The following is a 24,412-nucleotide window of genomic DNA, read 5'->3' as shown; positions in this document are numbered from 1 at the left end:
TGTTACACCAATTCAAAGAATGGACTCTACATCATGTACCTCGCGATCAAAATAACGAGGTCGATGCATTGGCCAATTTAGGGTCGTTAGTCGACTCCGACGAATTCGACTCTGGAGCAGTAGTTCAATTGATGAACTCGGTGGTAGAAGAAGGACACGCCGAGGTGAATTCGACAAGCTTGACTTGGGACTGGAGAAACAAGTACATAGACTACCTTCAGAAAGGGAAATTATCGTCAGATCCCAATGAATCAAGGGCCCTACGTACTAAAGTTGACAGGTTCAGCTTGGTCGAGGGAAAATTATACAGAAGGTCATTTTTCAGGCCACTAGCTAGGTGCTTGGGTCCGGGGGAGACCGACTACGCAATGAGGGAAGTACACGAGGGTACTTGCGGAAACCATTCAGGAGCAAAATCCTTGGTTCGAAAATTGATCAGAACCGGTTATTACTGGAACGAGATGGAGAAGGATGTGAAAGACTTTATTCAAATATGTAAGGAATGCAGAGGCATGCCCCGATGATTTATCAACCGGGGGAAATGCTTCACTCGGTCTTATCGCCATGGCCATTTATGAAATAAGGGATGGACATCGTCGGTCCCTTACCATGGGCACCGAGTAAAGCCCAATACATATTGTTCATGACCTATTACTTCTCTAAGTAGGTAGAAGCACAGGCGTTCGAGAAGGTTTGGGAGAAAGAGGTCATCGACTTCATCTAAAATCATATAATAAGCCAATTTGGGATACCGGTCGAGATCACTTGTGACAACGGAAAGCAGTTCATCGGCGGTAAGGTAAGTAAGTTTCTTGAAGACCACAAAATTTAAAAAATCTTGTCAACACCCTACCACCCTAGTGGGAACATTCAAGCAGAGTCAACAAACAAAACTATACTCCAAAACTTGAAGAAGAGATTGACTGATTCAAAGGGAAAGTGGAAAGAAATTTTGCCCGAGGTCTTATAGGCATACCGAATGACTTTGAAGTCAAGCACCGGTGCAACCCCGTTCTCTTTAGTCTACGGCGCGGAAGCTCTGATCCCAATCGAAGTAAGAGAACTGAGCCTAAGTTTCGTGTACGCTATCGAGACGTCAAATGAAGAGGCCATGGCCAAAACCTTGGACTTATCAGACGAGAGGCGAGAAGCCGCCCTGGTCCGGTTAGCGTCCTAAAAGCAGTGAATGAGGAGATACTACAACCGAAGGGCTAACCTTCGACACTTCCAAGTCGGGGACTTGGTATTATGGAAAGTTACGCTACACACTAAGAACCCAAATGACGGAAAACTAGGCCCGGATTGAGAAGGTCCGTACAGAGTTGCCGGTATAACAGAGAAAGGCTCATATAAGCTCGAGTCAGGGAACAGTGTACAACTACCGAACAACTGGAATGTGTCACACTTAAAGCGGTACTACTTCTAAAGTACGAACACAATTTCCTTTGAAGTTTGTTATGCTTTGGACTAACCTATGCAGGTATTCGGTCGAGGTTAAATCTGACGATTAGGTCAGAAAGCACGTGTTACACTCTTTTTCCTTGGACCTGTTTTTCCCAAAGTGGATTTTACAACAAAGTTTTTAATGAGGCAACAGTAAAACATGCTACCCTAGTTTTGAAGACCGGCCCGAGACTTGGATTGCTGATCACCCGTACAGAATCGATAGTATTCGAGCCTTCACGAGCTTAGTATCGAATACTGGGGGAGCCATTACGCCCTAAGTCAGGATCCTTAGAAGGCATTTTTTATTTGATGTTAAAAGCCAAGGCTTGAATATTAGAAATATTTATAAGGGTCAAACGGTCAACGAATCGTGCCTGTGTAGCTCATTCTCACCATGGCAGAAAGCTTTTGTGCCTTCCATCATGTACTCTATATGCAAAGTAATAAAAGAAATTTGCCCTCTATATTTCATCACTTCACATTTGCACCAGCGATATTATTGTTAAGTTACTTAGAATCAACAATGGGTTCAAAATCCTAGAGCCCACGGGCCTCCCCGAGTCGGGGATTGATGTCCGATAATAAGATCGGACAACTCAAGCTATCGAATCTTGAAGGCATCGACCCTATTAGGCAGGGCCCGAACATGAAAGGCTACGGCCAATTTAAAATGACTCGGAGACGTCTAAGTCCGTACGTAGAAAGTAAGGTCCTTAAACATGGTTAAAACCTATGAAAAGATACTACCCGGCTATAAAAAAAAGCATTATCGTGTCCGGCTGAAACATTCAAGTATTTTTAAGACTTTTATTTTTTATCAGATATTCCGAAGCCAAAGCAACTCGGGGTTATTACTTAAACCAGGCCTCATTCGGGGTCTGGGAAACGAACACTTTAAATTATGTCCAATTCTATACTAAGGCATTAATGACATATTTCAAACAAAGAGTTGTAAGCGGATGCCGAAAAAGTAAAGGACATAGTATAGCTGAAGGAAATATTTTTATATGTGTCAAAAATATTTATAGAGGCACTGTAAATCGACCCCAAAATTAAAAATGTAAAAAAGAAAAAATAAACTAAGGCTTTTCCCCCTAGTCTTCACCAGAACCCGATTCACTACCTGAACCCTCGGGCTCGTATATCTCCTTGGTCTCAGCCTCTTTGCCAATTCGATCTCAGCCAATAGATCGAACCCCCGGGCGTGAATCTCCTTGAGGGTCTCCCTCCGGGATAACTAGTTTATATACTCGGCCTTTGTTATTAAATGGGACTCGGCTATCTCTACTTCATTCTTGTATTGGGCCAGTATATCCTGTACCTCGGAGGACTCGTTCGAAGCTGCATCTAACTTGGACTTCAAAGCGGTGTACTCTCGGCTGAGGGCATCCTGTTCCGAGACAGCCGAGTCCAGTTGTGCTCAGAGCTCATCATTCAGCTGAGACCACTTATAGGCTTTATCCTTCATCACCCTGAGCTAGCCTTTGGCCGAGGCCAAATCCTCTTTAGTAGCCTCCTTTTTCGAGGACAGAAGATCCATCTTGCTCCTCAGCTCCTCGGCCGAGTCTTTGACCTGGTTCATCTCGGTCCGGAGTTGGTTAATTAGGTCTATCTTCTCTTGGACCTGCGAGGTTGCGGCATTAGCATCTGCACTTAGCCTCTCGTTATTAATCTCAAATTCCCTTACCTTTTCGACCGGAATGACATGCTCCTATTTCACTGACGAGGCCTCATTTTGAGATTTTTCCAGCCCAGCTTGGAGGATGGGGAGGTCCTTGAGGGCTTCATCTCTTTGTTCGCTAAGTTCTTTGTACATGTCCTTCTACCGGACCTGTTCCTTGAGCTCGAACTCGAGCTGGCTCACCTCCAACTGAGACAGATGGAAGCTCTCGTGATGAATCACTGAGGCCTGAGAAACAAAAATTTTGAGATCATAAGAATATGCTAAGGTTAAATGAACACTTCAAGGGATACAAAGAAAGAAAATCATACCCTATTCAGTGCCTATTGTGCCTCTTCGGCCACCAAGAAGAAAAGGTAGCTGGCAACACCTAGGTATCCACCGGAATCGTAAACATGACCGTTCTTTTGCGGTCGAGATCCATGCTCGGGGCGAGGAACTTCTTCACCAACTCTGGGAATAAGCTCGGTCCACCTGACTCCGACAGCACATCCTTTTTCGGGATCTCCACCGATGTCCATGCCTTCGAAGAACAGGTTGAGGGCCTCATCTATGACCCTTGATGTCTCGGTTGGTTTTTCTTTGATGGCCTGAGCCTCGTCAAATAGAGACTCCGTGTGAGACGGCGACTCCAGGATGTCAATGACACCGATGACTTCTCTCGGAGTGGGAGTAGCTTCTCGAGAGGCCGTAGCCTATGGCTTTCATTTGGGCTCTCGAGCCAAAGAGGGTTCAGCCTCCTGATCACTTCCCTATGATGTTGCTCGCTCTTCTGCATCAATGGCAGACCCATGGGTGACGAACTCCAAGTCGTCATCTTTAGGGTAGTCCCTGAGCCGGTAAAGGGATTCGGGGTTCGGTACCCTGGCCCGGGTGCTCTTCTTGTTGCTCTTTCGGACCCTGGCCGTGACCCTCCTCTTCTTGGCCTCGGCGTCCAGGGAACCGGAAGACCCCCTATTTTTTCTCTTTTTCTCCTCCTTCTTCATAGCGGCCTCTGTGGCAGGCTGTCCCGAAGCAGAGGGTTTAGCAGGTGAAAACGAAGCCTCATCCTCGTCAACTGCCCGAAGCTCAGTGGTCTTGGGAAAACCTGTGGAAGGAAGAAAGGGACTAAGTAAAGGTGACAGTTGAATAGAAAAAGGAAACTTAATCAGGGGGAGAATACTCACCATGAGAACGGGCCTCCCACTTGCCCTTTGAGAGTTTGCGCCATTCGCGCTCGAAGTACGATAACTGTTTGCAGATTCCATCGACCAACTCTTTGAAGCGGGGAACTGTGTTGGGGACTCGGGCAACCGCTGCACAACGGTAGAACTAAACGATGAGAAAGAAGAACAAAACCCAAAAAGTATTATAAATACTCAAGAGGAAAGGAACTTGCGTGTTAGGTTCCATTTTTCAGGGAACGGCAGGAACTCGGGGAGAATGAGATCCTCGGTCTTCACCCGAACGAATCTCGCCAGCCAGCCCCGATCGCTGTTTTCACCGATGCTCGAGAATGGAGCTTTTTTTGCCCGACGGATGAGCTTGATTAATCCCCCTCAGAAGATTCAGGGACTGTAGAGGCGAAGAAGATGGTCGATAGTAAATCGAGGTTCCTCCGTGTTATTGAGGAAGTGACGAGAAGGATCACGATCCTCCAAAAGGAAGGGTGAATCTATCCAAGGCAGACCTCGTACCTTTTGCAAAAGTCGAGGACTATTGTATCCACTGGGCCAAATGTGAAGAGGTATGCATAAACACTTAGATACCCCTCCACATGTGTGGTGATGTCCTCATCAGGGCCAGGGACGACCAGTTCCTTGCCTTCCCACTTGCAGTCCTCCTAAACTGTGGGGAGCGTGTCCTCAATGATGAAGCATATATACCTCCACACCTCCTCCCCTCGATCCCCTTGCTTGGAGGCTTTTTCGACCTTAAATTCATTTTTTATAGACCAGCCTCCGGGGATGAAATTCTTTAGAAAAAAGAGGTCCCGGGGCCACTTCAGGTGCGACTAGCTCGACATTCGTGGCTGGGTTAGAAGTTGAAGGGGCAGTCTGTTGGGGCACATATTTCGAAGTTTTCTCCATCGAATTCTAGGAATATGAATGTATGAAGGCGGGTATGAAGGCAGGTATGAAGGTTTGAAGATGAGAATGAAGGTTTGAAGGTCAAACTTGAAGATTCAAGGATAAAGTATGAAGATTTGAAGATGTGAAGAACAATGTATGAAGATTTGAAGGGATTAAGAGCAAGTAAAAAGTTCGGGGGTAAATTAAGAAGTTTTGAAATCGAAAAGTAAAAAAGTGAAAAAAGAAGCGAAACTTTTATAGGAGAGAGGTAATCAATGCGTGACGTTTCGCATTCGAGGACGGTCAACCGGCGGCTAACACGTATTCGAAGTCAGAACGACATGACTGATGGAACGTTTCACTGACTTATCGACCCGATTGCAGCGTACGAAGAAAGGAGCTAGGGTCAATTAATCACTTCTCGTCGCTTCGATAAATCTGCTCTCCGAAAAGTGAGGGGACTATTTGTGTACGGGTAAGCTCGGGGTTAATATTACCCCTGATTTCCTGGTAAAAAAATGAGAGTGAAGCATGATCTGACGCAACCTTGAGTAAAGCCGAAGGGTTCCTCGTTTATGAGCCCGGGGAGGATGAACTGTGCATCCGGGATCGGACACGGCTGAATATCGGGTCCGAGCAGAATAAAAATTCGAGACTAAGGAAGAGGAACGATTAAGCACGATAAGCGGGGAGCCACAATATCCGCCCTCAACCAAGAATTACGGTGCAAATCCCGCCCGATATCAATTGCAGATCAACAATTACCGAAAAAAGAAGATTTTTACCTTTTTAGACTTGTACTATGATTGAAACTCACATATTATATAAAGAGGAAAACCTTTTATATTTTAAACCAGTGTTGGTACGCATATCAAAGTGATAAAGTAAATTTTTATCTTCTAGCTGTTGTTCAAAGTATTCTTCAGTTCCTCTTTTCTTTAGTTACAAGCGAGCCCGTACCGAGGGCTCGATCAGAGCCAGTTTCGGTGTTCAATTCAAAGCGAGGCTTAATTGTTCTATCGCGTTTGGTTTGATCGTTTTTCTCTTTTTAATTTAATTTTTTGATGTTCTTAGATCATTCGTGTTAAATTAAATCACGTATTCTTTAAACCGCGAACAAATTTAATTGTTACTCATTTTAAGGATAAATACTCACTCTTTTACTTTTTTTTAAAGTAAAAAAATTAATTACAGTCAGGTTCTTTTTTTTTCTTCCGAAATACTATCTCATTATGGTTTCATACATGTAAACATCAATTTCCTATAGTAACAACAAATCAACAATGGACAGTGACATTTATGTATATTTCAACCGTGCAATTAATTTATGAATTCTTAGACTTTACCCAACTTTTCAAAGCAGAAAAAGCAAAATTTCCAGTCCAAAGTGTCAATCCTCAGTGGAAATTTTTAGAATACTGGATCCCTTTCATTTTCCACAATAAAGCAAAAAATGTTATATAACCTTATCAATATTTTTAAAAAAAACTTAAAACTAATTAAGTTTGTTAAGGTATGACCAAGAGATGTACAGGATTGGCAGAGATTTCTCTACTCTTAATATAAAATCTGAGCCTTAGAAATTGGTTATTTCTTTAAAAAAAATATTTTTTTATCTCTTTATTTTATTCAACGAGAATCTAAATTAGTCGATTAATATATTCTAGATAAGAAATACCTAAAGAGAATAAAAAGAACCAATAATATGATGAAATGGTTTACTTCAGCATTAATAAGGAAAATAATCCAAACCATTACAATAATTGCAATCTGTTTTTTTCTCGTCGTACGCAAATGGTTTACCAAGTCACCGTCAACGCTTCGTCGCGCCTATGCTTGATATCTTTGGATCTTTTTCTTTGTCTGTTAATGACGACACACCTTTTTTATTTTCCAACTACTGACAACAACCTTTAATCTAGTATTTTTTTTTATTTTTTCCACCAGATTTTATTTTTATTGGAGAAGGGCAAACAATATTCTTAAGGACAGAATAGTCTTTTCAAAAGTGAAAATGGCGGAAGTATTTAAACGGTTTTTGTTGGTTTCCCCGGAGAAGAATGAACAAAAGACCCGCCATTGCCTTTGTTAACTTCACCATGCCTATAAATTTTTCCATATTAAAACCCAAATATCCCAATTTTTTAAAAGTGCTCCTTACTATAGAGAAATTTGCTTAACACTTGATCATATATATATATAAAAAGAGATTGTTTCCACGTCTTGAATGCATTCATTTGAAAACTCTGCCCAAAATTCGCCTTATTTTTAAAAAAACAGAGTGACTTGGAAATAGAAATGGCAATGGAATTGCAAAGAGGATTTTCATTGTTTTGGCAGCAAACAATTGCTTTACTGAAGAAGAATTTCTTGCTCTCAATGAGAAGTAAGAGAGCCACATTTCTTCAGTTATTTTCGTCGCTCTTCTTCTTAGGTCTCTTGTTTGGAATCCAAAAGGCCATGGATTTTCGCTCCAAGCATCCATCCGCTATAGGGGCAGTCAACGATCCTCAGGCTCTGACGAATCCTCCTATACCGCCATGCGAGAACAAGTTCTTTATCAAGCGTCCGTGTTATGACTTTGTGTGGAGTGGAAGTGGCAACAGAAGAATTGAATCCATTGTTACTGGAATTCTGACTAATAATCCAGGTCGACCTATTCCTCCTACCAAGGTACGTACAACTACCTCTTTCCATCTACTTTTTTTAAAATTTATTTTGATGGATGTATTTGCTTGATTTGTATGCCGATGAGTAATCCGTTCAATAGCTTGATTTTCTGGTCAAAGGGATAATTTCTTACGGAGAAATTTAAAATTAAAAAAGGCATTCTCCATGCATAAATTAACGTGCTCTAAACCAGAAGTTGGATCTAGGATTTCTAAAACATGGATGCACTACTAAAGAAAGGAGAAAAAAGAAAGTACACCAATATTCACCATTAACCCTTGAGGGAAGGGGAGAATAGCTATGTAATGCAGATTGCATTTCTTCAAAAAGGTTGCTTCCATGCTTCGAACATGTGAGTTGTGACTTACGAATCGCTAAAGAAACAACTCTATGGTTGCCATTAGCGTTCACCCCGGCCCAATTTGACATCAAATAGTAATTGAAACTAAAATTCCACTATTTAAAAAAACAATGCTAGTTATAATGTATATATTGTGGCAGGAGTACAATCCTGCTTGTATATGGTAGGTTATATGGAATGAAAGGAACATCAGATGTTTTGAGGAAAGCACAGAATAATAGATTAAAATTACAATCGCTTTCCCCTTTGGCTTTTTGGCGTATATGGAGAATGCAGAGTAGATAACTTATAGGCTTCCTGAGCAATTCCTTTAAAAATTCGAATAGACAAGGAACTGAGCTTTTGTAATCACCCTTTGCAAATATGCAGAGTCTTAGTGCTGGTATTTTTTTATCAATAAAGCTCATTTCGTTTACTATCATAAAAGAATACTGTGGCAGGACTTACATTTTATCAAGATAATGTATTTTCAGTACAGAATTCGGTTAGGGATGTCGGACACTCAAGGTCTGGATGAATGCAGCCATTAAAGTTTTAATTTTTCAGGTCAAGTCATTTAGTACAAAAGATGATCTGAACAATTGGCTTCTCAGTGATCCAATGCGTACCCCTGGAGCTTTGCATTTCGTGGAACGAAATGCCACAGTTATAAGTTATGGTGTTGTAACAAATACATCTACATACATTCAAGTTCCAAGGGTATCTGAAGATCCAACTTTCAAATTCCAACTTCCCCTTCAACTAGCTGCATCTCGAGAGATTGCAAGGTCCTTGCTTGGAGGTAGTATTAGATAGCAGTTTTCCTTTACCATGATAATTAATAAATTCCAAAAGAGTTATCATCAAAATAAAACATTTGTAACTTTAAGATTGTATCCTGATTTCACAGATTCAAAGTTCAGCTGGAATGTTGGTCTCAAGGAATTTGCGCATCCTGCAATAGAAGACCGTGAAGCTGGAGATTCATTTCAAAACTTTGCTTTTGTTGCTATTTTCAGTCCAATCTTCTTCTATGCAATCTCTATGTTTGGTTTTGTATTTCAGATCAGCTCAATGGTTCTTGAGAAGGAGCTCAAACTTCGCCAGGTAATATATCCATTTTGATAAAAATACTTGACCTGTATTCAACTTTTTTTGTTTTCTGATTTCCAATTTGATTTACAGGCAATGACTGTGATGGGACTTTTTGATTCTGCTTATTGGTGCTCGTGGCTTATATGGGAGGGAATTATGACATTCCTTTCATCACTCCTCATTGTTCTTTTTGGAATGATGTTTCAGCTTCACCTTTTCTTGAAAAACAACTTTTTGATTGTTCTACTTTTGTTCTTTCTTTTCCAACTCAACATGGTGAGTTTCTTACTTTGGACTATTATAGTGATCATATATGACTAACTTAGCCATCGTTGCAGTAAATCAGGACCTAAATCTTTTTGCATCTTGATGTACTAGGTTGGTTTTGCTTTCTTAGTATCAAACTTCATCCGCAAGTCCGCTTCAACTACATCTGCCAGCTTTGCCATATTTGTAATTGGTTGTGGAACTCAGGCAAGTCAATTCCTGATCTAAACTTGCAGAACTCCTAATTATCTCTTTGTAACGCGTTTGTTTTATTCTCTTACAGACATTTTCAGGGGTTCTCTACAGTGACACAAGCCATAAAACAAGCTATAGAAGAACAATTTGGTCCTTCTTTCCGCCTAATCCCTTTTCAGGAGGTCTGAATCTGTTATTATATGCAGCAGACAATGGCGGGATCAGCTGGAGTAGGCTTTCCGAGTGTGACATTGATGATTCGTATTGCTATTCAATTGTATGGTAGAGTTTTATTTTAAATTTCTCTTTATTGGTTTATAGCAAAAGAATCTTATGTCTTGTAATTTATGATCTCTTCTGAAATCTAATTCTCCATGTACCTGAGATGATAAGAGATCCTATAACCTAGTTGCTGTGCTTTATCTCTTGCTTATGCATGTTAAAACTTATTACCCTATATTATAAAATGAAGTTGTTTGACCATTTCCTGAACTATTTTGACTTGCTAGCTCCATTACTATCGATGGCTCATTGCGACGTTCTTCCTGTGGCTTATTTTGGCTATCTACCTTGACAATATCATACCCAACTCAGCAGGTGTAAGAAAACCCTTATATTACTTTTTGAAACCTGGATATTGGAGAGGAAGAGGTGAAGAAAAGTTTAAAGGTACTACTGAGTTTTTGACTTATTAAATCTCATTTCCTCAGAAGTTCTATTGCCATCCTTCAGTAACCAAGCTTAATCTTCTTTTAAAATTCAGAAAATGCTCCATGTTGCGGTTCTGGTTCTGCGCCGCCACTTGACAGTTTTACTCAAGATGATGAAGATGTTCTTGTTGAGGAAAATAGAGTGAAACAACAAGCGGAGGAAGGCAATGTTGATCCTAATGTTGCTGTGCAGCTACAAGATCTTAATAAGATGTATTCTAGGACAATAAGCTTAAGTTGCCATTCTTGCTGCCTTCTCTGTTGCTACTGTAGATGCAAGATTAAGAAACCTTATAAGGCTGTCCAGGTGAATTTATCATGAACCTTGGTTAGGAAGTAGTATTTGGTTAAACTAAATGAGAAAATTAGAATTTCTTTATTTCAGTAATAAGTCATCAGATATTGGACTTCCAAAGTTGACTTAATAGAAACCATAGTTGGTTTTTGTTGCATCTCCCTGTAGTAAGATGGCTTGACCCTTACATGATAGAAGATGCATGCTCGCCAAATTTTCTCATTTAGAATCTGCACTTGAAATAAGTGAAGGCATCGTCTATTATATGGTTCTCATCAAACATTTTGCCCTCCAATATTTCTGCAGTCTGCTTCCCAAGGCTACATTATCAAGACAGCATAGGAAAACTTTTGAAAATTTCCTTTTCTCATTGTAGCATAACAGAAGATGTGTTGCAATGCAGAGAAGGTGCCCTTTCATTCAGGATGTATAGTTAAATATTAAGAATGATCCTTTTTGTTCAGGGTCTTTGGTTAAATCTTGAGAAGGATCAATTGTTCTGTCTCTTGGGACCAAATGGAGCTGGCAAAACAACTGTAATTAGTTGCTTGACTGGTATAACTCCAGTCACTCATGGAAATGGTAATAGCAATCCTTTTGAAAAGTTTCAAGTTAAACTGTTTTCTCCTTTGATTGAGAATGAATGATCACGTAACTCATATTTGTTGCTTTCTGACAGCACTGATCTATGGAAACTCTGTTCGAAGTTCGAATGGTATCTCCAACATAAGAAAGCTGATTGGAGTCTGCTCGCAGGTTGCTTTTCTGTCTCTCTTTGCTTCTCAATTCAAGTTTATGTGCTCCTTCTTGGCTTGATTTTTCTTTCATTAACTTTGTATGGCCATATTGCAGTTTGACACACTTTGGGATGCATTATCCGGACAAGAGCACCTTGAACTCTTTGCCACCATCAAAGGCTTATCACCAACTTCAAAAAGATCGGTAACTATATGAAGCAACCCTTATTCTTTTGGGGTTAGAAAATTGGATATTATCATCTATATCTACGTATTTATGACTTCACTGGCTTATAGTCTTATGCATCCAATTAGATTGCCGCAATTTTTCATTGACTCTTTGATTGGAGAAGTGGCTATTGCATATGATTTCTCACAAAACCTTATCCATTTACTTGAATGTCAGGAAACTAAAAAATTGTTGGCTGATGTGAAACTTGATGATGTTGCCAAAGTAAGAGCAGGTGGCTACAGTGGTGGAATGAAGCGTCGCCTCAGTTTAGCAATAGCATTGATTGGAGATCCAAAACTTCTATTTTTAGATGAACCAGTATGCAATGTTTAGAAGCTACAGTCTAGCATAATCCTTATATTGTTTATTCATTTCTGAAGTAAATTCATGGAACTTGTAGACAACTGGTATGGATCCTGTAACTCGAAGGCATATCTGGAGTGTAATTGAGGCTGCAAAGCAAGGACGTTCTATTATTCTGACAACACATTCTATGGAGGAAGCTGATATTTTATCAGATCGCATTGGGATTATGGCAAAGGGTAGACTTCGTTGCATTGGAACATCAACCTTGCTGAAGTCTCGATTTGGAGTTGGCTTTATCGCTAAAGTTAGCTTCAGTAAAACTGCTGACAATGTGAATGCCATGGCAAATACACTAGACAGCAAGCATCATGAGGCTGTCAAAGAATTCTTCAAACAGGTACTTTCAAGTAATAAAGCTTTTAAAAACCATCTTCAATTGATGAACAAGTGATCTTGACTTATTTAGTTGTTTTACAGCATTTAGATGTCACACCAAAAGAGGAAGATAAATCCTTCTTGACTTTTGTTATCCCTCATGAAAAGGAGAAGCTACTAGAAGTAAGTACCTATCACGAGATTCCTGAAGACAAGCATAACATATATTTTGATCACTCAACACTATGTTATCCTGATTTTATTTGCACATTTGTATCAGAATTTCTTTGCAGAGCTAGAAAATAGAGAACTGGAGTTTGGCATATTAAATATCCAAATTGGTATTACAACGCTAGAAGAAGTGTTCTTGAACATTGCAAAGAAGGCAGAGCTTGAAGTGGCTGCATCCGAGGAAACTATCATGCCGCTGATTTTACCATCAGGAACTACTCTCCAAGTAGGTGCACTAGTTGGGAATTATATTTATGTTATAGATTTAACTCATATACACTGCCACTATAAAGATGTTTACAATATCAACATACTTTAACCAATTATTGCAAGTTATTTATTGCATTAAGATTACAATAAAAATATACTTATTTGTTATTGTTGGTCATCTTAACCTGACGGTGTAAGATATTGTACATTGTTTGTGCACATAAATTAAATTCGTGTCTTATAAGCTGGTTGAATAGCATTCAGATGAAAAAGAGAACTTTCAGTTTCAGAGATGATAATGAAAGTTTTCGACTATACACTAAAAAAGAAAGATGAAAAACAAAGTGATTGATTTGCATTACAATTTACAAATAAAATACAGGTACCTCTAGGATCAAAGTATGTGGAGATCCCTGGCACAATTTCCACAGAGAACCCCCGAGGCCTTATGATCGAGGTCTATTGGGAGCAAGATGATCATGGAAATCTCTGCATTTCTGGCCATTCAGATGAGATTCCAGTGCCACCTAATCTTCAAATATCAACTTCCACTTTAGTTATTGCCAAGCCGAAAGTCTAAGATTGAGAACAGTGAACAGTTTTAAGTATTTTCTTCTGTTGTTTTTCTATGTTGTATAGTATTTCCTAAGCATAAGAAAAGATTTTAAATGTTTTCTTCAAAGTTTACATAGGAACCGCGGAATCTTTTTTTCTTCTGGATATTCAGAAATAGAGAAACTTGCATTTTGGAACTTCGATAGTAGTGCTTTTTTGTTTTTGTTTTGGTAAACCAGATACTTAATTAATAATAATTACAGTGCAAACATGTTAGTAGGGCTGTCCAAGTGGCTAACATTGTTAGTTCGAGTGTCGTTAGACCATAGTTTTCCTACTAAATGTAGTTTCTAAGATGTCTGCCCATATTGCATCGTTAGCAAACACCGGAAGAGCTACCAAAATCCATGCCTTGTTAAAAAGCTTCCTCTTTGCTCCCTCTTTAGCTAGAAGGTCAGCCACTTGGTTCTGTTACCTGAATCTATGGCCGATGACTGGGTTCCCCAGTCGATCCATCAAAGACATGCATTTAAAAATAATAGGATTGTAAGGCAAATGACCAGTATTTAACATCTTAATAACTTCCATTGAATTAGTGTTAATGCTCATAGGAGTCAGGTTATGTTCTACTACTAATCTAAGTCCTTGGAATAAATCACTTAATTCAGCTAGGTTGTTAGTGATGTTAGGAAAGCCTTTCATGAAAGCAATAACCCAGTCGCCTGAATGGTTCCTGATTACACCTCCCATGCCCCGTGTCCCTGGGTTCCCAAAGGAGGAGTCATCATGTTTAGTTTGTAAGTACCCCTATCGGAAGGTTCCCACTTAACCTGGATGGTAGTCCAATGTTTTTGGGATTTATTTCTTGCCACAAGGTGGTATTCCATAGCCATGGCAATGCCATTCTGGACTGGTATATGGTCTTTATTGTTGAACAGATTGTTGTTCCTAGTTAGCTAGATGTTCCAGAAGCAGAAGGGGATAAGAAACTGCCACTGGATACTGTCATTAAAAGCCATATTCTCGAGCTTAGACCAAGTATCATTTCAAGAGGTTGGGTTAAAATGGAGGGATTGAGCTAGTGCTTGTGTCACACCCCAAACTCGGGGAGCGCGACCGGCGCTCAACCGAGTGAACCCGGCCGAGCAAACCTGTTAGATTTCCTTCTGCCCAAACTCATCCATGAATAAAGAGGAGATGTACTCCATTAATCAAACACTGAGAAGATTTCATTAACAACTTCCATTTTATTCCCATTAGCAACTTCATTCATAATTTCCAAAATATTACGAGTTTATAGAATTAGTAAAAAACATAATTTCCAAATACCAACATTTCTAGTTCAATTCCCAATATCAACCACAACCCACAACCTGTCTACGGAGCCTCTAAGTACAATAGAAGAGTAATATAAAAATACCGGCAACAAGGCCCCGGCTATACCTCAAAACACAGTACATGAGAAACAAAAGATACATGACCTCGAAAGGAAGTGGGGATCACCAAGTCAGCTGGAAAAAGAGTGTACCGCTATCACTGATCAATGTCGTATGCTGTAGAACCACCTGAATCCATTAAATATGCAGCGCCTCCGGCAAAATGGACGTTAGTACTATCGAATAGCACTAGTATGTATAGCTAAAAGTCCTCTTTCAAAATAGAATGCCCATATAAGAAAAAACAAAACATAGAAACATCAAGGCACAATCAACAATATTCAAATGTCCAGTTAAAACATAATAATTTTCAAAATACGAACTTCATATATAATTTTGGTTGAGAGATCATTAGCACCGATATACCACCGTCTTTGTTAGCACGAAGTCCGATCACGCCCGATCGGCTAGGCTATCTCTCCACGAACAATGTGGTTTGACATGTGATGCGAAAGAAAGTTATTACCAAGAGTACTACCACCATGTGCGCAACACGACGTTCGATCTCCACCCGATCAGCTAGGCCGCCTTCCCACATATGCCGTGTGGGTTGACTTTTCCAATTCACAGTTATTACCAGTTTCATCCCAATTAAGGGGAATAATCACAATTTTACCAATATTTCAATTTCATTCCAAATAAGGGGAATAATCACAATCCACCCCTACACCGGCACGTGTAGTTTCAGGTGTGGGCCTTATGACCCACTCTTACTCGATTTTGCTAATGATTCTCCCAAAAATATCTTTTTGATTTGATTTGCACACAAAGGTAACATAAATACAATTGTTCTCACATCAACATCTTTCACTTTGTATAAATTCTCATTAGTATTTCCAGTCATTCACAACAATAATATTTCCTTGGCTCATTTGGCCATTCACAAGATTCTTTATTCCTGACACGATGGCAGTATTTCATATCCCACACTTTCACCTCTTTCAAATTCAAAGATCACCATCAAATATTAACATATAGAATATTCCGGAAATCACAACTTTAAGTTCATTAGAAATGAACAATTTAAGCACAATAATTTTTTTACGAAAAATGGAGTAAAATAATTGGCAATTGATGCGCAAGTTAAAATCATCAACAAGCAACACATCATTTATTCTTGAAATACTTTCCCCCAAAAGGGGCAATACACAATTTTCACTCACGAATATGTAAGAACGCAAAACACATTGAAAATACTCACAAAGCATAGTATTTGTTAAAATAGACACATATGGCATGACTTGAGTACAAAAGCTTTTAGGCAATTCTGTTTTCGAAGTCATTTTAAAACAGTTGAGTCGAGGCTCATTTCATAATCTTTATCATATACTCTCATTTCATTGGCACCACTAGCCACAACTATAATTTAAATTCTTGGCACGTTGGCCACACTCTATTTCTTTAATTCGCTTATTTCATTTTCAAGCATCTTTAAAGATTATCAACAACAAGATATTTCCAATCAAGACTTTAGGTACACATATGAGCAATTATGAGTCTTAAGCATATCGAGTTTTTCTCACCCAATTGGTATACTAGTTTTCATTTAAAATACGACTCAAGCCATAACATTTTAATACGCAAACCATACTTTGAACATCTATCTTTCAACATAAGGCTCATTCGGAATAATTAAGTTTATAGGGAATAACCCGGAATATAGAAGTTAGGAATCTTGAGTCAATCATACTTGATCTTACGGAAACATTATGGATATCGATTATAAGAGAGAAAGTTTAGCCAACATACCTCGCTTTGAGCTTACATTAAATTACTATAATATTTCAAAAATTCTAGCAATCCCAATCTATTTTGAGACATAACAAAATTGAACCATAATTAGGAAGATATTCATGGTCTCAGCTCATTTGAGCATTTTATCAAACACTAGGTGTGCAAATTTAACTACAAGGTTCTTCTACAAGATTTTCTTTACTCTACAACCCAATCTTTACCTATTTGAGCTCAACAATCTTCCCACAAACCTTATTAGTACAGGCATGTATAGATAATACTCTTACACCCAAGAATCATACTCCCAATCACCCATCTTTTACCCCAAACTCGAAATTGAAGACTAGGGGTTTGAATCTTACCTCTTAGATGAAGATCTTGTGATTGGCTTCCTTGATTCTTGAAGATTGGTGAAAGATTGGATGATTAGAATGTTAGGTTTCCTCCTTCTCTCTCTAAAATGCTCTTACCTCTCTCTAAAAACCTCAGAAAAATACCCCAAAATAAGCCCTAAAGGCTATTTATCAAAATGGGGTCGGATTATGAAAATAGAAAAATTAACCCTCCGAAATCAGGTCTGCGGTCGCATAATGGACTGCACAATTGGTATGCGGGTCGCACAATGCACCGCAAAACTGATGCCCAGAAATGGGCTTCAATGAACAGGTCTGTGACCAGTTTTTCGGTCGCATAACCACTTCTGCGATCGCATAATGGTTCTGCGGTCGCAGAATTGGCCGCAGAATCGCATTCTACTAGCCTTTGGTAATTTGGTCATAACATCTTGTAGGAGTGTCAAAATGATAAACGGTTTGAAGCATTAAAAATTAGACTCGAAGATATTTCATTTGATATGTAGATCATCACATAACTCCTTATATATATGTAGATATGCTCGTTCAAAGTTTGGTATTGTGCGTACCCATTTGAAACTTTAGTCTATCATGAAATTTTCAACTTGACTTGGACTTAGGGCTCTCCTTAGACCCCACATCACTTATAATATGCCTCGTACACTTATTATCATATCCAATTGATATCCATTATATTAATAGTCCTTGTCTGCACACAAAATAATATAATTAGCGCACATCAACTTTCTTAATAGCGCTTAAGTACTTCAAAATTTTCCGGGGTGTTACAGCTTGATTTAGGGAATATTAACATAAGTTACACCAGAAAGCTTTGCATTGGTGCATTGAAAGAATAAGTGATATATGGATTCCTCAGGATCATTGCAGATAGTGCAAGAAGGGCTTAAATGGACCCCTATATTATGGTATTTGTTGTTAGGAAGTCTGGAGAGAGCTAGGAGCCAGGTGAAGAATTTGATCTTATTGGGACATCCAGTTTCCAGATCCATGTGAATGAGGTATCTTGGGCTGGGGGTTACTTCCTTAGGAGTGAATAAGTGAGTAGGCTGATTTTGAAGAGAATTTTCCACTACTAGTAAGGCCCCATATGAGGTTGTCCTCCTACTTCTCAGTTAATCGAGATGAAAGTGTTGTTGATAGTGTGGATGGCAGGCTCATGGATGTGGAATGAAAGGTTGTCCAGGTTCCATTTTCTATTACTGAAAAGGCAGAAGATCTTGATGTTGTCCTCCCCAGGCATTTTTGGACCACTTATCGGGCTATCAATGGGTGCTAGATTTGGTACCCAATTATTAATGAGGAAACTACTCTATTCCCTTTATTTATTACCCATCTGGATGCTCGAGTACAAACTCTGCAACCATCTAGAATGTACTGTCAGGTCCTTGATAAGGGCTTCCTTTTAGTAGTGGGTGAGCTACAGTGTTTTGCAACTAATGTTTTATCCCATAATGTATTAGGTTTGGGGAAAATTCTCCTAGAAAGGCCCGAGTGGCAGGCCTTATTCTTCAGCTCAGTTTTTTGGATGCCAAGACCACCTTGTATCTTAGTTTCGGTAATAACATCCCAACTAAGCATATGCATTTTTGCTTTTCTCAGTAGTAGTATCCTAGATAAAATCCATCTGAATCTTATTAATCTTCTTGGTGATGTTAATGGGAAGCTTAATGAATTATATTACATGGCTAGGATACTGCCAAGGCTAGCTTTAGCCAGGGTTGTATGCCAGCATGTTGAGGAACTTGGTCTTCCAGCCAGCTAGCCTAGTGTCCATGTTGTCAATTATAAATTGGAAGTCCTCATTGGTGGCTCTCTTATGGAAAATTGGGAAATCAAGGTACTTGCCAAATGAAATGCTGACTTTAATGCCTAGGATGCCGGAGAATAGAGCTAGGTCTTTAGACATAATGTTTCTAGAGAAGAAAACTTTGGACTTGATCATGTTGACCTTTTGACCTAAGATAGAGTTGAAAGTATTGAGGTTCTCAATATGGTCTCAGAGTTTATTCTGTTGGCTCTGGCAAACAGTGTGAGGTCATCTGCAAAGAATAGGTGAGAGATTCTGGGGCCACCTCTACTGATGAGAATTGGAAACTAATTGATTTGGTCAACTTACTGGTCAATCTGTCTAGATAGTCTATCTATGCATAGGATGAAGATGTATGGGGACAAAGGGCCCCCTGCCTAATACCTCTAAAGGGGGAGAAGGGTTCAGTTCTATTTCCACTAACTAGGATAGAAATGGTGGTTGGGGTGATACATGACATGATGAGCTGAATCAAACTTGGTGGGAAGTTTTAGAGATGATGGTACTCCTGATGAATGACCACTAAAGCCTGTCAAATGCCTTTTCTAGGTCAACCTTTATGAACATGTTGGCATTCCTCCATTTCATTTTGTTAAAGTAGGAGATATTCCTAGACAATGATGGCATTGTAATAGGCTTTCCCATTGGACAGGAAACTAGCCTGGCTAGGACTAATGATAGAGTTCAAATGGGATTTTAGTCAGTTGACAATGATCTTGGTAACCAATTTATACATGGTGTTGCAGAGCCATATTGGTATAAAATTCTTAAGCATAGTGGCATTGGCACACTTAGAGATGAGGTAGAGGTAAGTGGAGTTCATCTCAGGGGCATTTTAATGGTGGACAATACTTTCAGACAAAACTCATTGACCCGCTGTGATACTAGACTCTAGTACTTTTGGTAGAAAATTAGATGGAGGCCATCAGGCCCAGGCGCCTTAGAGGGCTTGAATGAATTGAGTGCCTTGGTGATATCATTGATGTTGAGTGGTTCGTCAAGACTATGTTAGGCATTATAAGACAAAGTATTGTAGCCAGTGGTGTTATGATTATCATTGAGTAGAGTAGAGAGATGATAAGTGGTGTAAATGCTAGGGATGTTCAAAACCGAACCGTAACCGTTAATCGAACCACAAAAACGGCTTATTATCTTATTGGTATCGGGTTATCGGGGTAATGATTGGTGAACGGATTAAAATTTTATAATTAACGGCTTAACAGTTTAGGGGCGGATTACTCAATTTTCTTATCGGATAAACTGTTAACCCGTTAAGAATTTTTATATTTATACTTTTATCCCTATGTATATAAAGTAATATTTGAAACCCTAAATCCCTAATTTATCAAATCTCAATTCAACACTAGGAGTAGCAGCCCGTAACAGTCATCTCTTTTCTCTTCTATATCACCTAAAATTCTAATTAAAATTTTACCCAAATTCCTAATCTCGTCATAGAACATGTAAGGTTCAAGAATTTTTCTTGTTGAGAATATTTAAATATTTGCTTAGCTAGACAGCAACTTCATTTGAAGTCTGAACTTTTTTCCATAAGGATAGACATCCCATAATCACTTAGCTTTGCCATGTGATGCTCATCAAGCAATATATTACTCGTCTTCAAGCGGTTGCTAAATGAAAATGAAATTGCGCTGATAGCCTCTGAAGTCAGACAATATGACAAATTATCTAGTTCTCTACTTCTCTTTTATTGTCTATTTTATTTAGCCGATAAACCGCCCGATAATCGTTAATCCGATACCAATTTGTCTGATGTCTTATTGGATGGCTAGTAGATTATTACATTTATAAACTAATAACCGATAAGCCGAACGATTAAGAATAAATATCCGCCCGATCCACCCACTAAGTACCCCTAGTAAATGCCCCTGAAGTCGGATAGAATCCTGTCCTTGATGCCTTCCTGGTCATGGACCCAATGTCATACCTCATTTTTCAGGGACATGATTTTGTTCATCCTTCTTCTATTGATGGTCGAGGTGTGGAAGAATCTAGTATTAGCATCTCAATCACACAACCAATTGATCTTGGCTTTGAGCTTCCAGAAGTCCTCCTCACATCTCAAGATGCTAGAGAAATCCTTCTGAAGCTGGGATTCTAGGTCCTGAAGAAATCTACTGAAGGGGTATTGAGGAGACCTCCGGATACTAGCTAATATATCCATGATATGCTTTTTCTTATGGAATATATTCTCAAAGACTTCTTTGTTCCATTGTGGGATTTGGATTGGAAACTGAGAGAAGCCTGAGTGAAGTTGGATGAGCTAACTAAATATTGTTGGATAATGTTTGGTAGGTTAGGTGACTGCACCATATTTTATCAAAAAAACCCTGAAAGGCCTAGAGGGTGGGATTTTGGTTGTTGTAGAGAGACAAGAGCAAGGGGCAGTGGTCCGAATAGATTCTGGGAAAGTGAGTGACATTGGACTCAGGGTATAGGTTAATCCAATCACTTGTAGCAAAGTACCTATCAAGCCTTTCTAGAATAAGGCACTACCTATTGGTGTATCTCTTGTTGCTCCAGGTGTACTTAGTACCCTTAAAGCTAGATCTACTAAGTTACACTAATTTAGATAATTCCAGAAATAGTTGGTTCTATTTGTATTGATGTTATTGCCTTCAAACTTATCCCTGGCTTTCATAACCTCATTAAAGTCACCTCCTACTAACCAGCTTCCCTTAAAGACAGAATCAAGGTATACTAAGTTCTCCCAAAGTTTAAGCTTATCACTAAATAAGTTTCTAGCATAACAGAGAATAGGAAAAAGTTGGGGGGGGAGGGATCGGGGTTGTACCTTAACCATAACATGAACTCCTTGTGGAGTAGTAAAAATATCCTCCAGCTTAATGATGTCATCCTTCCACGTAACCACAATACAACCAGACTGACCTATAACGGAGGATTGGATTTGGGCATTGAACAGAAGCTCGGTAGTGAGGTATTTTGTGATCAACCATATGGGTTTCCAGTAAAACAAGCATGGATGGATTCTGGAGCTTGACCATGGAAGCATAATGCCTTTTAAACTCTGAGCTATTGGCTCCCCTAGCATTTCATATTATGAAGTTCAGCAGTAGCTTCTTATTGATGTTGTGTCTTCCTCTTTACACACTTTCCCTTCCCCTTGGCTACTGTCGTAATTTTCTCCCTATCCAAGGCTAGTTTAGGGCAATTATTGAGTTCCCTAAGTTTTGCTATGAGTGCGTTTGGAGATCTAGACTGCAGCTTGAGAGATTTCTTGGACACAAAGCAATAAGCATTTCGCTGAACGCTCTTTAAACTATACCCTCTGGCTTTCTTACAATAATATTACTTTTGTTTTTGGTACCCCTAGACTTGCTAGTTGATCTCCAAGTCCGGATTGGACTCCTTCAAAAAGTCTAGGGTTTGGTTCAGCACGCAGCCGCTGGTCTCCTTTTGGGGAGGCAGTATCGGTGCTTGTGGTGGTTTCATTATCAGAACTACTTCCGATACTATTGCTGGTGGTCATAGAAGGAAGGTGGGGGGGGGGAGGGGGCTTTGGTGGATTCTCCAGGGAGACTTTTGGAAAGAAGGGCATCGTTTGGCATACCTGACCCATCAGAAAGTTGAAGTCCTCCATTGTCCTAAGCCCTAACGAGTGCTGAGCTTGTATAAGGGTGGTGAATCATAGTTGGTGGCCAAAATTGGCCAGTCCTTGGTCCATCCCCATCGTGATCGATTGGGCTAGGAAGATGGGGTTTTGTACATGCACTGCTACTGGGATTGTGCCTATGTTTAGATTGAATTTGTCTTTGTCCCTACTTCACCATTTCTAGCCAAGAGCTCGGAACATGGTCCGGTGGTAGAGGCATCGATACCAAAGTCAGAGGCGGCAGTGGTTCTGCCTCCATCTTTAATTTTTTGGAGTCCGGTGACTGCGACGTTGGTAGTATTGGAGTTGGTATCAGTTATGGTGGGTGGGTGATTATCCAAAGTGATAATATAGGTCTCATTAGACCTTTCTAGTTGGCCGTTGAATATACACTCTGAGCCGTGCGTCTGATTGAAGTGATTGTTGGTGTCACTTCACCTGCATTGGTATGATGATTACCTATCGCAAGTATCTAATTTGGTATGGATTTTGTTAAAGAACCCACACCGGAAGTGATTATCGCAGAGGACGTAGGGGTAACATAGATGGTGTTGGGGAAGAGTGTATGGGAGGGTGAGAGCATGTGAGTGATGGAGCGTGTGCAATCATGTGTTATCAGTGGGGCCCTACTAGAGGGCCCATCCTCCCTTTTGGATCCTAAGGCAGGTCCCTTGTTAGCAGGTTGAATTTGGGGTGGATATAAAATTTAGTACCCTTAGAAGGCGTAACAGCTCTATTAATATCATCTAAAGGGGATCTTTTGCAAGAAGCATCTCTTGAAAGATGTTGATGCTCCTTAATTCGAGAAGCATTTTTATTTTTGTTAAGATTTGAAGCAGGGGAATCACTATAAGGGGGCAGGTCCATTGAGTTTCTTTTCCCATATTTCTTTCCTAGGTCCTCTTATTTGCACTTGTTTGAATTTTATTTTTTCCCTATATTAGAAGGTTTGTGTTTCGAGGAGCTTACCTGATGAAGCATCAGATATTTTTACTTGGATTGCTTTTGATTTATCATCTGGTTTTGTTTGTTATTTAGCACTCTTTGTTTGCGCTATCCTATTTCTTGGGAATCTGATAGTTTGCCATCCATCTTATTCATGAGCTGGGAATTGGGATGGTTGCCTCGCCCTGTCTTGAAATTGGGATTGTTTGGTGGTTGCACCTGCCTGCCGTATGGACTATGCTCCCACAACTGATACATAGGACGCCTTTCCCTTCATAAATGATAGGTTGAATATGGGTGGGTATGGTGACACTATTTATTACAGAAATTTTCCCTGGGACTTGAATGCATATTCTTGCGTATCTGACTCTTAAGTAGATGTGGTTCAGGAGTCCACTTTAAGGAGTCTTCTTACTTTTAGCCCAATTTTCTCCAGTATTTCATGGTTGTAGAACTTTGTTAGTAATTGGGGAAGCCTTATCTAAATAGCAGTGGAGGTCAGGTTGATGTCTGCTGGGATAAAATTTGGTTCCCTTCTTCCAACTGTGAGGACATGGCTGGAGATGAACTAAGGGTCTTCATGTAGTACCTTAGTCATGCTTTCCTCCAAATTGAATTTAATGATGAAAAGGTCTCAGCCAGATCTATCTGTATTAGATTCTTCACATGTTTTCATAGTTCATTAAGCTTCGGTTTAAGTGTCAAGTGTGGAATTTTCCATCCAAATAGCTTAATGATAATAGAAAATCTCCATGGATGATAATATCTTATTTTATCCTCTTGTGACAGAGTAATGGGATCTCTATCCCTTAGTTGCTATGGGTGAGGATCACTGCTGAGATGGTCCCTTACATGGGAGGTAGTTGTGGATAGTCTCTTGTCCTCCAGTGTATCTTTGAAGGATGGTTTGAGAAAGGAAATTTCCTCCATCGCATAGTCCGCTATGTTGGTTGGTTGATCAGGAGGTTCTAGTGGGATTTGAGTGGAAAGCTCTATAATAGAGGGTGGTGATGAAGCCATACCTTGGTAGATGTTGAGAGAGAGAGTGTGTGTGTGTGTGTGTATGTGTGTTAGTGAGAATTATAG

The 24,412-nt window shown here is 39.6% G+C and overlaps 1 protein-coding gene across 1 annotated transcript; it reads left to right on the top strand.

The window, feature by feature from the left end:
* Nucleotides 1-7,235: 7,235 nt before the first annotated feature.
* LOC104119826 (ABC transporter A family member 11-like) lies at nucleotides 7,236-13,672 on the top strand. The gene is made up of 16 exons (XM_009631420.4): nucleotides 7,236-7,851; nucleotides 8,756-8,990; nucleotides 9,099-9,295; nucleotides 9,374-9,559; nucleotides 9,662-9,757; nucleotides 9,834-10,022; nucleotides 10,255-10,414; nucleotides 10,509-10,762; nucleotides 11,215-11,332; nucleotides 11,430-11,506; nucleotides 11,603-11,692; nucleotides 11,894-12,037; nucleotides 12,120-12,422; nucleotides 12,503-12,583; nucleotides 12,681-12,857; nucleotides 13,224-13,672. Exons 1-16 carry the CDS (start codon nucleotides 7,477-7,479, stop codon nucleotides 13,419-13,421), a joined length of 2,880 nt encoding a protein of 959 aa, XP_009629715.1. The 5' UTR covers nucleotides 7,236-7,476; the 3' UTR covers nucleotides 13,422-13,672.
* The last annotated feature ends 10,740 nt before the right edge of the window (nucleotides 13,673-24,412 follow it).

Source organism: Nicotiana tomentosiformis, chromosome 6 (assembly GCF_000390325.3).
Source record: "Nicotiana tomentosiformis chromosome 6, ASM39032v3, whole genome shotgun sequence".
NCBI classification, from domain to species: Eukaryota; Viridiplantae; Streptophyta; class Magnoliopsida; order Solanales; family Solanaceae; genus Nicotiana; species Nicotiana tomentosiformis.
The sequence above is the reverse complement of the archived record's forward strand: the minus strand, read 5'-3'. Positions and strand labels throughout refer to the sequence as shown.

What these genes read in the sequence shown, in the direction of transcription:
- LOC104119826 (XM_009631420.4), top strand. Translation starts at nt 7,477, where the DNA reads ATGGCAATGGAATTGCAAAGAGGATTTTCATTGTTTTGGCAGCAAACA. An exon ending in TTCTTTTCCAACTCAACATG is followed by an intron (nt 9,560 to 9,661) that starts GTGAGTTTCTTA and finishes TTGATGTACTAG; the next exon opens with GTTGGTTTTGCTTTCTTAGT. An exon ending in AACCTTATAAGGCTGTCCAG is followed by an intron (nt 10,763 to 11,214) that starts GTGAATTTATCA and finishes CTTTTTGTTCAG; the next exon opens with GGTCTTTGGTTAAATCTTGA.